Raw genomic sequence first — 12,958 nt, 5'->3', positions numbered from 1 at the left:
AATCAATTAACTAAATAAATTAAATCAATTATCCACCATTTATTCCCTGTTTGCTATAACTGCAGTAAAGCACTGCGTATCTTGACAGCGCTATATAAATAAATGATGATGATGATGAAATAAATAAATAAATAAAATAAAAACTGGAGCGCTGCTGAAAAAAAAGCTAAATAAAAAAAAAACCACAAATAATAAAAAATGAAAACCAATTGCAAATTGTCTCAGAATTATCACTCTCTACATCATACTAAAAGTGAATCCAAAGGTGAACCACTCCTTTAAAGAACATTCCAAAAGTACTTTTCTATAATGAATGAATTGGAAGCAACTCTGCGTCTGTGCTTGTGTAGCCCGCTAGGTGTCGCTGTCTCCTCTCATTCAGCTGGCGCAGTGACAGAGACTACATTTATACCACTGTGCATTGGCAGTCATCCATAGCCGATGTTGGAGCAATAGATAGAGGAGCAGGGCTGGGACAGGGAGTGGTAATGGATGACCGATGACATCGCTGAATGCTGTCTCAGGGGCAGGGAGGGACCCGGGGGAGAGGAAGAGACAGCAGTGAGTGAGTGAGAAGCGGCAGGTAACTGGCTCCGAGACTCAGGGACTCTCACACACTCACAGACTGCGTCACAAGCTCCTCATTCGTCATGAATCGATTCAGAACATCGAAATTCAAGAACTGCATTCCCAAGATCCCCAAGAAAGCGGTGAGTAGCGGAGGGAGGTCCTGCTGGGCTTGGGCTGAACTACAACTCCCAGAATCCTCTAGGCAGCTAGCCAGAGGCACTGAGGGGCGCTGTTGTGCAAGTGCAGAGGTTAAAGGTCCCTGGAGTAAGAATTCATGGCTGCACATGGCTGAGAGAGAGAGAGAGTTAGTGATTAGTGTGCGACAACACTGAAGCCTGTGTTTATCCTGAGGGGCAGTGGATCTGAATGGCAGGCGGGGGGGGGGGGGGGGGAGCATTGGTATGTCACATGTTAATAACGCTGGCAGGACTCCCCCACTGCGCAAGTACATAGGGGTGCCTGATGCTCAGTTGCTGCTATAGGGTCTTGCAATATGTTGGAGTTCTATAAATACATGTTAATAATAATAATAATAAAATAATAAGAGGACCCTCCCTCCCTCCTGCACAGACATCTGCTCCACAGGAACATGTCTACTCTAGGGCTGGTTTCAAGGAGACATATAGGAACCATGAAAAAACCCTAATTTTGTAGGCAGTTATAAGTAATATAAGGTGTTGCTTTTAATGGTGCTAAAAATTAATATTATCTTTAAAAATAGCCCCTTTAGTGGAGCTCCCTATAGATGTTCTCTGGTCCCTGTCTGTGTTTCAAATGAGGGGTGGCCGTGTCCTAATGGTCTCTGCCAGAAGCACAGTAGGAGGGGGACAGCCAATCACAGCCCTGCAGTCACACAAACAAAGACAGGCTTCAGTTCCCTGTCAGGTCCTGCTAACTGCTGATTGGTTCCTGTCCTACAGAGCAGTGAGCTGAGAGCCACCGGCTCCCCTGCACAGCCTGGGAATTCAGGGAGCAGGAAGTGGAAGAGAAGGAATAGGCTACAGTCAGGTGACCTGCAGCAGTCCCAGGCCTGGCAATCTGTAGGTTCTGGCAAATGCCAGAGGTGCCATAGAAAGCCACTATTTAGTGGGCTGCTTGGGCCTCTTTGTACTTGGAATACCAGGGCCTATTTTGACTCCCAGTCCAGACCTGACCCCCAGTCCCTGTCAGAAACAAGCAGCAGTTGGGCAGGCAGGGGTTAATTGCACGGCCGACTCTTGTCAGGGTTTATATGTGGGTGCTAAAGGGATGGCTCTGCTTTATTTAACTTTAGGCATGTTATAGAATGGTCAACGCTAACCAACTTTTCAATTGGGTCTTCCTTATTTATTTTTATTTTTTTTTATAGTTTTTGATTTATTTGAATCCTTCTTCTGACTCTTTCCAGCTTTCAAATGGGGGGTCACTGACCCCATCTAAAAAAGTTTTGTAAGGCCACAAATGTATTGTTATTGCTACTTTTTATTAAAGGAGACATTGTGTAAAAAATAAGAATGTCCCAGTGCGTTATACTCCTTTAGATATAGAAGAATTGTGCTTAAAAAAAGTAGTGTTTCAGGCTGATTTATTGAATATTTCTGCAAAACCCTAATAATCCCTCCCTTCTCTTCCACTTCCTGCTCCCTGAATTCCCAGGCTGTGCAGGGGAGCCAGAGGCTCTCAGCTCACTGTACTGTAGTATAATGTGTTGTATCTACCGCTCAACCACCACTTCACTTTCCTGCAATGGTGGTGCTGGTTCTCCGTCCGCCCCGGCAAGGCCCCTCAACAGTAGCAGCAAAATCACAGGTCAGCACACACTCTATGTATCTGCAGTCGGGGATGTGGCCCCTCTTTTTATTATTGTATCACTACAATGTATTTTTATTAATGTATCACTACAAGGATCAACGTTTTGGGGGGTTCAACCTCCCTTCATCAGGATGAAGGGAGGTTGAACCCCCGAAACGTTGATCCTTGTAGTGATACATTGATAAAAAGAGGGGCCACGTCCCTGACTGCAGATACTAGAGTGTGTGCGGACCCGTGATTTTGCTGTCACTGCACTGTAGGACAGGAACCAATCAGCAGCTAGCGGGACCTGATAGGGAACTGAAGCCTGTCAGTACTGTGTGACTGCAGGGCTGTGATTGGCTGTCCCCCTACTACTGTGCTTCTGGCAGGGACCGTTAGGACACACCCACCCCTCATTTCATACAGGGACAGGAACCAGTGAACATCTATAGGGAGCTCCAATTAAGGGGCTATGTTTAAAGATAATTATTTTTAGCACCATGTAAATGCAACCCCATATATTACTTATAATTGCCTACAAAGTTAGGATTTTTTTTCATTTATCCTATATGTTTCCTTTAATCATCTTTCTATTCAGACCCTCTCCCGTTTGTATTCTAGTCTCTTCAAATCAATGCATGGTTGCTAGGGTTATTTGAACCCTAGCAACCAGATTGCTGGTATTGCAAAGTGCTTTTGAATAAAAAGCTAAATAACTCAAAAACCACAAATAATAAATAATGAAAACCAATTGTAAACGGTCTCAGAATATTCCTCTCTACATCATACCAAGAGTTAATTTAAAGGTGAACAAACCCTTTAAAGAGAAAAAGGCATTTGCAATGGAGCCACAGCATTGGGGGGGGGGGTTTAACGTTGAAATGAAAGTACAACATGTGGCGCCCACAGACAGTTGAAGGGGAATGCTGGAAGTTGTAGTCCGACCACAAGTTGCTCGTCAGTTTCGAGCCCCCACATCAACCAAATCTTATTTCTCCTTTAATGGCTACAAGTGATATAAAGGGTCCCGAATCCTGATCCCCAGGCGCTTAACCCCTTCAGTACCAGGCACTTGCTGCCAGTTTGCTTTACACTGACACAGATACACAGGCTCTCGAGCAGTTGTCGGAGCATCAAGTTTCCGTTTGTTTTGTTTGCTCAAAGATTTCACAAGATTTGCATTTCCTCTTCTCCTTCCTATTCGAATACCTAGGTCTCATGCCTCATTAGGCAAGCTCAGAGGGGGACATTTTGATTGGCTTAGCACCATTTCAAGGGAAACAATATAAAAGTAAAAAATGTAATTTGAGGCGAGTTTCCGATATACATTCATTGCACATTTTTAATGGAGTGGTTCACTTTTAAGCTATCCTGATGAAGGGTGGGTGTTTCCCCCCCGAAACGTTGATGTTTGGTGGCTGAATAAAAGGGGATATTCCCCGACTGCATTAATCAGCGTGCGGATCCGGTTTTTATACACATCGGTTGCTAAGGGACCCGGCCGGGTCAACGGAAGGAACGCACCACCAATTGCAGGATTGTTGAACTACATGTGTGTGGTAGGAGAATTACATTGTAATCACTTTTCAGCTGGCCATAGATGCTGAGATTTTTAAAAGATCAGATCCTGATCGTGAGACCACGATCTTCTCAGAATGATCGTACGATTGTACGAATTTACCATCAACTAAAAAGACCAATTTGGCAGGAAAACAAAGGGGAGCTGCCTGCTTGGCCCTGGGACCGACAAAGATTTTTTTGACCTGGCCGATCAATTTCCTGACAGATGTCGGCCGAAAAATCGTACGATGTACGATCTTTCGAGTCCCACTAACCGCACGATAATTTCGAAGGATTGGTCGGGCTTCCCTAAAATCGGTCGTTCGGCAAGAAGAATCGTCGCGTTCATGGGGAGCTTTAATTAACTTGTAGTATGTTATAGAATGGCCCATTCTAAGCAACTTTACGGTTGGTCTTCATTTTTTTAATGGTTTTTAAATTATTTGCCTTTTTCTTCTGACTCTATCCAGCTTTCAAATGGGGGTCACTGACCCCATCTAAAAACAAATGCTCTGTAAGGCTACACATGTATTGTTATTGCTGCATTTTATTACTCATCTTTCTATTCAGGCCTTTCCTATTCATATTCCAGTCTCTTATTCAAATCAGTTCATGGTTGCTGGGGTAATTCGGACCCTAGCAACCATATTTCTAAAATCGCAAAGCGAAGAGCTGCTGAATAGAAAGCTACATAACTGAAAAAACACAAATAATAAAAAATGAAAACCAGTTGCAAATTGTCTCAGAATATCACTCTCTACATCAGGGATCCCCATTTTTTTTTTACCCACGAGCCACATTCAAATGTAAAAAAGAGTTGGGGAGCAACACAAGCATGAAAAAGTCCCTTGGGGTGCCAAAAAGGGCTGTGATTGGCTATTTGGTAGCCCCTATGTGGACTGGCAGCCTACAGGAAGCTCTACTTGGCAGTGTACTTAGTTTTTATGCAATTAAAACTTGCTTCCAAGCTTGAAATTCAAAAATAATCACCTACTTTGAGGACATTGGGAGCCACATCCCAATGTACTAAAAGTTAACTTAAAGGAGAACTAAAGCCTTACTAAAGAAGTAGGTAGAAATGTTGTACATTATGTTTTGTCCTTCTGTACCAGCCCACGGCAACCACAGCCTTTAGCAGTAAAGATCTGTGTCTCCAAAGATGCCCCAGTAGCTCCCCATCTTCTTTTCTGCTGATTCACTGCACATGCTCTGTGCTGCTGTCACTTACTGAGCTTAGGGACCCACTCACAATATACAGTACACATAGAATAGCAATGTCACAATATAAGGCTGATTACTAATTAATACAGATAATTACTACATGGCAGTACAGAAAACAGTGTAAGTAGCATCAAAATTTAATAATCAGCCCTGTAGCATCAGCTTATATTACAGACCAACCTCATTTTCTGCTGGATAATTAGCGACGACCCCTAAGCTTAGCTTCTCAACAGCTGCTCAGAGCCCACTGAGCATGCGAGTGTCACAGACACTTTCCAAGATGGTGACCCCCCTGTGACAAGTTTCAAGTCCTGGATCATTGCTGCTATTGACAAGCTGAAACTTTAGGCTGGTGCAATAAGTTCAGTATATAAAATATGCCATTTTAGCCACATTCATTTTAAGGGTTTAGTTCTCCTTTAAAGACGTACAACCCCTTTAGGGAACTGGTTATATGTAAATGTAATTGGTACTGATAGGTGCATCTGGCTGACTTTTTTTTTTGCAGTCCTCGTTCAGGCTCCTAAAACAATGTAGCAGAAGCCAGCCGATTAACAGACCTGGAGAAGGACAGATTTGTGCTACATTGGTTCAGGAGTCAGAACCAGAAAATAGAAAGGGATAAACAGACACAGCTTTCAACATCAATCACCTCACAAACCATTCCCAGTATTCCTTCAAGCCCAGTGGAGGAAGCCCCCTATCTCTGCTGTACAGCTGGAAGCAGGGAACATTGGTTTTACTGCATTGCATTTTTACTTCAGCTACAGGGGTGCAGTGATATTATGTGGTGTCTTTTTGCTGTGGTTGAATAGAAGGGAGAGGCCCGTGCAGGGGCCCTATGATTAAACTATGAGTTCACTTCTCCTTTATAGGGGTTGTTCACCCTCCAAACACTTTTCAGTTCAGTTGTTTTCAGATTGCCCTCATTTGAAATAACTTTTTTCAATTGCTTCATATTTTTTAATTTTTTACTGTTTTTCCAAAATCTAAGTTTAAAGGGGAACTCGGCTTCCAAAAAAATCTGAAACCAACTGAAACTTTCAAACTGGCTGCCAGATCCCAGCAGACACTGATAGGTTTTTCATCTAGGCTAATGTAATAATAGGAACAAAGCTTGGTCTACAAACCCACAGCAACCAATCAGAATGTAACATTTACTGGTCAAACAAACATCTAATTGGCCAATATGGGTTTCTTGATGTGCTAGGTATGGGTTACTAGCAGGTCTGGACTGAGATTCAAAATAGGCCCTGGCATTTTGGGTAAACAGAGGCCCATACAGCCCACACAGGGGCCCAAACAGCCCCCCACCAGCCCAATATCATTGTCTATGGCAATTTACAGCAGCCCCTCTGGCATTTGCCAGAACCCACAGATTGCCAGTCCGGGCCTGGTTACTAGACCTTAACAAGCTTTTTCTTTTATTACATTATTATGTTACTAAAAGGCTGTAGGGGCACCTACATTTAATAAGCCTTTTCTTGTGAGGCTCCCTTGAAATACTGGAGAGTCCAGATGACAATTTGCACACTACACACAGACTATTTTTCCTCTGCACTTGAACGTCAAGATTATATGCTTGTACCCCATAGTTTTATTTTGCTTGTTCCTGGTTTCACATTTTTTTGACGTCAGCATTTTACTATACAAAGGATCAGTGTAGAAGATAAAGGGTAAGTAGCGCCCTCAATAACACTTACTGTTGTATAAAAGAGCACACAAAGCCTTGCATGTTTGTAGCAATTGGTCCATTGCAGTGCAGCGATTCTCACCATTTGCCTTTATTGTGCTTTCAGGAATGGATTAATGACATTGGATCAGCATCATCATCATCCACTGGGAACAACATCAAGTGTGGGCAAAGCGCTATTGCTTTTAATACAGACAATGCAGGTAGGTTGCACCATAGCAACACTTGCAGATTACTCGCAGCACAGTAGGTTGCCTACATTATCAGGGCTGGATAAAAGAATTATCCCCAGGAGCCAGAATTCTGTTTCCACTCTTCATGTCAGTGAGGTGACTGTATAAACACTGTACCCCCATATGTAATAAAAGGAGCCGTATCCCTTGGCAACAATAGGATGTTTGCTTTTAAAAATAATTGTTTGGTATAAAAATAAAAACTGGGTAAATAGATAGGCTGTGGAATATGAAAAATATAATATAGTTAGTTAGCCAAAAATGTAATGTATAAAGGCTGGAGTGACTGGATGTGTAACATAATAGCTAGAACACTACTTCCTGCTTTTCAGCTCTCTTGGTTTCCATTTATTGGTTACCAGGCAGTATCCAGTCAGAGACTTGAGGGGAGTGGGGTCATATGGGTCATAACTGTTGCTTTTGAATCTAAGATGAATGCTGAGGATCAGTTGCAATCTCACATAACAGTTATGTCCCATGTTGCCCCCTCAAAGTCACTGACTAACTGCGAGTTAGAGATCTGCAAAGCAGGAAGTAGTGTTCTGTTCTGTTACGTTAGGAATACAGTCACTCCAGCCTTTAAACATTACATTTTTGGCTAATTAACTATATTAGAAACATTTATTATCGTGCACAGCCTATTTACCCAGTTTTTATTTTTTATTTTTTTTTAACTCAGGTGAGATTTTTATTTGGTACAAGCAATTACACACACAGGTATAACAAACCTTACATTAGCATACATAATTGACAGGTTATAAGAAGTAACCGTGATAAGGCAACTACAGAAAAACAAGTTATCCATGTCTCAGAACATCCTGTAAACATGTCAGTTTATACATTCTCCAGTATCCACAGCTGCCATACTTTCAAATACTGATCAGAGGTATTGTTACGCTTAGCAATTAATTGTTCTACATTACACATGTTTTGGACCGATTTTTCCCAGTCAGCATAGAGAGGGGGAAGTGGAGATTTCCATACCTGGGCAATGAGTCTGCGCGCTTGAAATAGAATTTTATGAAGTATTTTTTTTGCTGGGCGAGTCAACTGAGTAGGTGGGTCCATACCTAAGATATACCACTTGGGGTCAAGCGAGATCTCAAAACCCAGGATGGTGGTAATACGTTTTTGTATCCCAACCCAGTACTCCTGTAAAATAGGGCATGACCAGAACGTGTGCAGTAAGGTTCCCTCCTCAGCATTACACCTAATACAAATATCCGGAATATCAGGGTTGACCTTGTGCAGCCGAGATCGTGTATAGTATGCTCTGTGTATCAAGTACAGTTGTAAAATTCTATACTTATATATGGGAGAAATAGATAGAGGGGTTAACAACACCTGGGCCCACTGATCATCAGTAATATAGTCAATGGAGTGCTCCCAGCGCGCCCTTGCCTTGATAGGGATTCTCCGCAATACCAAATTTTGTAATTCTTTGTAAAAGTGCGTGATGGAGTGACGGGAATTTTCTGAGATCAATTGTTCCATTATGGAGGAGGTACCAAATTGTAGATGTTTAGATTTAGTCAGTCTATAAAGCGCAGCTCTTACTTTGTGGTATACTAGCCATTGAGATTTGGGCAATGAGTAGGTTTGTCGTAACTCATTAAAGGGGACCATGCCATTGTCGGTCCAAACCTGGCCTACACACCATATCCCTGCCTGGATCCATTCCTTTGGCTTGGAGAGTTTGTCTAGGGGGGCCAGTTTACTGTTATACCATAAGGGGGTTTGCAGTTCTAGTACTGCAGGATGGGCCAGTTGGAGAGACCGTTGCAGACAGAGTTTCTGGGATTCCACCAGGAAGCAGTCGCTCGTCAACTGTTTAGTCTTATAAAGGTTCAGGGCCAGAATGGCATAGAAAGGAGGGAGATCAGACTTTAATAAACACTGCCATAGCTGAAACAAGGCGTCTTCCGGCTGAGCACCTTTCAGAGTGCGGATTTGTGCGAGTTGGGCCGCCAAGTAGTACAGATACATGTCAGGGAGGGCCATGCCCCCATCAGTTTTAGGTCTCTGCAGCGTTTTGATAGCTAGTCTACATCTGTTGTTTCCCCAGATAAATTGCCGAAAGAGAGTCTCTAAGTGGGCAAAAAAGGGGGTTTGGATCTTAATAGGCGCATGCCACAGTACATAAAGAAGCTTTGGGGCGATCACCATCTTTATAAGTTGGATTCGCCCGGTTGGACCCAAAGGGAGAAGTTCCCATGCCTGAAATTTAGTTTGAACCCAGTAGAGTAAAGGTGCGACATTAAGAGCATAATAAGAAGATACAGGGGTAGCAACCTGAATGCCCAAGTACGTAAATTTATCAACCAAATGTAGTTTTGCACAATCCGGGTTCAGGGGACCAATTATGGGATGTATTGGAAAAAGTGTGGATTTGGAGGGGTTAATTTTAAGGCCCGAAATACGTCCAAAGGCTGCGGTTAATGTCAGAAGTTCTGTCAGTGAAGCGTGTGTGTGTCCCCTAAATACACTAAAGTGTCGTCAGCATACATTTGCACTTTTTCCTCTCTGTTTGCCAGGCGTAGGCCAGTAATGCGTGGATTTTGTTTAATTGCTAAAGCCAAGGGCTCGATGGCCATGGCAAACAATAAGGGAGACAGAGGGCACCCCTGGTGTGTACCCCTAGCTAAGGTAAATTTCTCAGTTTGTGAAGCATTGAGTTTTAGGGATGCCACCGGGGTCTTATAGAGAAGTTGAACTAGGGAAGTGAAATGAGGGCCAACCCCAAATGCTTTAAGGACACGCCATAGGTACGCCCATTCCACTGTATCAAAAGCTTTAGCTATATCTAAAGCAGCCACAGCTCTTTGCCCCTTATTACAGTGGTCCACAGACAAATTAAGCATCAGCCTTCTAATATTGTGTGCGGTGGTTTTGTGAGGGATAAAGCCGGTTTGGTCCTCAGTAATAATGTGGGAGATTACACCCAGTTTTTATTTTTACACTGTTCCTTTAAAGTTTAAACAGATGACTAGTAAATGCAACCTGCTGATTGGTTGCTTTTAATTTACTGCTCCTGGGCAAACATAGTACCTAATATTTTGGGGTTCCTTAACCCCATAAGACTAAGATCACTCTTGGCCTTTACCTCCTATCAGGGACTTCCATGACTGGCCTTTAGTTCCCAAATGGCAGATATTGCTGACCAGGAGCATATTCATTCGACCATGAGTAGTCTTTAGTGCACATGCTTCTGCTTGCTGATCATTGCCAACCAACATGGGAGTGGATGTGACGGCCAAATATAATGGCTGCAAAAGGGGTGAATGGGTTAGGGAGGAGGCAGGGGGCACTGAAGTTAGTTTCCCTTTAAATCTAACAAAAGTGCAGCTGGTTTCTCAGGGATGATTTTAGTGGCCAGCTCTAGACTGAAACTGTTGGGTTTTCAGCTTTATAACTGTAATACAAAGGATAAGAAGCTCCACCCCTGAGTCTGCCAAACGTGGAGATGACCCAGTTTCTCACTTTTTTGTTTTTCCCTCAGGGATACTCGGTATTACTCCACTGGAGGTCAGAAGCGGAGAGAAGAGAACGGTCTCCACAATAAGCTGTCACACAGGTATCCTCTCTAAGTACATATGACTGGTGTTCAGTTAGGGCCCACCAGAGAACCTGACATCCAGGGGCCCATTCTCACTGTAATTAGATAGAGACAGAGCCAAATGCTATAGAAATTATATAGGATTAAGGTGAGTGACAAATGGCTTATTATGGGAACAAGTCTGCAGCCCACTAGAAGATCCTTTGTTAATATGGCAGGCTAGTCCAACGCTAGTTTGGTATTTCCTAGCCAGAAGGAACTCGTAATGTATTTGTGGGATGGATAATATTAAAATGAAGATGTTGTACATATAAATCTAAAGATCCCATGGGCATTAAATGCATTTGAAGGCCACTTCTGGCCCCTAGCCATCTATTCTACAGCACTGTGAGGCACAATTCTTCCCTTAATCACCGTCTTTGTGCTTCTCATCCATTGCACTCTTTTGCTTCCTTCTCTCTGCCGACTCTGCTTTCTCCCACCCTCTTCTCTTTCTCACATGCATCCCACACAATTTGCAGTGGGAGTCTGGAGACTGATTCCCATTTAGAAACTGCCTTTCCCCTTTCTACTGTAGCTCAAATATTTCAATGTCTCTATTATATATATATAGCTCTCATTGCTGGGGCCACTATATGATATCTCTTGTTGCTGGGGTCAATGTAAGGTAGCTCTTGTTGCTGGGGTCACTATAAGATAGCTCTTGTTGCTGGGGTTACTGTAAGGTAGTTCTCATTGCTAGGGTCACTATAAAATAGTTCTTGTTGCTGGTCTTACTATAAGGTAGGTCTTGTTGCTGGGGTCACAGTAAGGTAGCTTATTTTTGAGGTCACTATAAGATAGCTCTTGTTGCTATAAGATAGCTCTTGTTGCTGCGGTTACTGTAAGGTAGCGCTCGTTTCTGGGGTCACTAAGATAGCTCTTATTGTTGGGGTCACTGTAAGGTAGCTCTTGTTGCTGGGGTCACTATAAGATCGCTCTTATTGCTGGGGTTACTGGAAGGTAGCTCTCATTGCTGGGGTCATTATAAGTTAGTTCTTATTGCTGGGGTTACTTTAAGGTAGGTCTCGTTGCTGGGGTCACTGTAAGGTAGCTCATTTTTGAGGTCACTATAAGATAGCTGTCGTTGCTGGGGTCACTGTAAAGTAGGTCTTGTTGCTAGGGTCACTGTAAGGTAGGCCTCATTGCTGGGGTCACTATAAGATAGCTCTTGTTGCTGGGGTCACTGTAAGGTAGGTCTCATTGCTGGGGTCACTAGTGGGAGCCAAGACAAGAGTTACTTGCCTTGATCACAAGTTGGCCTGGCACTAGCGAGTGTCATTGTGTTCTCATAAGCTCACACTCATACTATAATTAGAGAATGGGTCAGTGAGGTGGGGATGCTCTTGCTATTGGCAGGGAAAGAATATTCCTGCCTTTATAGGAAAGAGATGGCACATAACCACTACCTACGATGCCCATCTTCCTGCTGAGATTGGCACAAGCAAATTACAATCTTATCTGTGGGCTGATGGATCACAGTCTGTACCTACCCCAATGGTTCGGTAAAAAAAAAAAAAATGTGACTCATCTGCCAGATTCCAAGTGATTAGAAGGTTGCACGTTAATGTTCTGGCACTTCCCTCCACAAGAGACTGTGCCCAGTGTGCCATGTCCATAGACGATTATTAGAGGGATGGCATAGGAACAGGATTTATTTATATCATGAGTAGAAATCATTTCTCTCTTGTCGTTTGTACCACAGATTTGGTGACAGACTTCGCCTTTTCACCGTTTGCTGATGATCTCTTGGTCACTGGATCCTCTGACCAAACAGTGAGTGAGCTGAAAACGTTACGTCTGCCTTATCCTTCTGCTAAACATATACACATGTTGGTCTCTTCCTATTTATAAACCTTTAAAAAAATGTGACGATGATGAGTGATGAAACTGCACCGAGCGCTCTGCTAAGCACTTTTGCAGTTTACATTAATTATTTCTTATTTTTGGCTTCTAAGCTAAATAAACGGCTTATTGTAATGAAACGTGTGACTACATCGCCACCTGGTGGTCAGTTTTCCTACTATAAGTTGGGGAGAATGCGTCTGACAGAATGACCAGCAGGTGGCACCGTAGATACACAAATCATCAGTAGCTCTGAAACCAGAAATAACAAATATTGTATGTAATGCAATTGTGCATCACTCTTTTTTTTTTTTAGGTTTACGTTTTCTTTTGCGTATGATGGGGGGGTTTGAGATGCAGATCATACTGACTGGTGGTTTCAAGGATTTTTTTTGTGAATTAAAGGAACAGTAACACCAAAACCGTATAATGTATATAATTAATAAAAATATAATATACTGTTGCCCT

At 42.8% G+C, this 12,958-nt stretch overlaps 1 protein-coding gene across 1 annotated transcript in view; it reads left to right on the top strand.

Moving 5' to 3' along the window:
- The first annotated feature begins 461 nt into the window (after positions 1-461).
- LOC108701637 (coronin-7) overlaps positions 462-12,958 on the top strand; it is a 100,622-nt gene continuing 88,125 nt past the window's right edge. The window contains exons 1-4 of the mRNA XM_018236541.2: positions 462-710; positions 6,924-7,020; positions 10,550-10,624; positions 12,351-12,421. Of these exons, the coding sequence (XP_018092030.1) occupies positions 651-710; positions 6,924-7,020; positions 10,550-10,624; positions 12,351-12,421 (303 nt within the window). The 5' untranslated portion in view covers positions 462-650. The remainder of the gene's footprint in view (positions 711-6,923; positions 7,021-10,549; positions 10,625-12,350; positions 12,422-12,958) is intronic.

The sequence above is a fragment of the Xenopus laevis genome, chromosome 9_10L (genome assembly GCF_017654675.1).
Source record: "Xenopus laevis strain J_2021 chromosome 9_10L, Xenopus_laevis_v10.1, whole genome shotgun sequence".
Lineage (NCBI taxonomy): Eukaryota > Metazoa > Chordata > Amphibia > Anura > Pipidae > Xenopus > Xenopus laevis.
The sequence above is the reverse complement of the archived record's forward strand: the minus strand, read 5'-3'. Positions and strand labels throughout refer to the sequence as shown.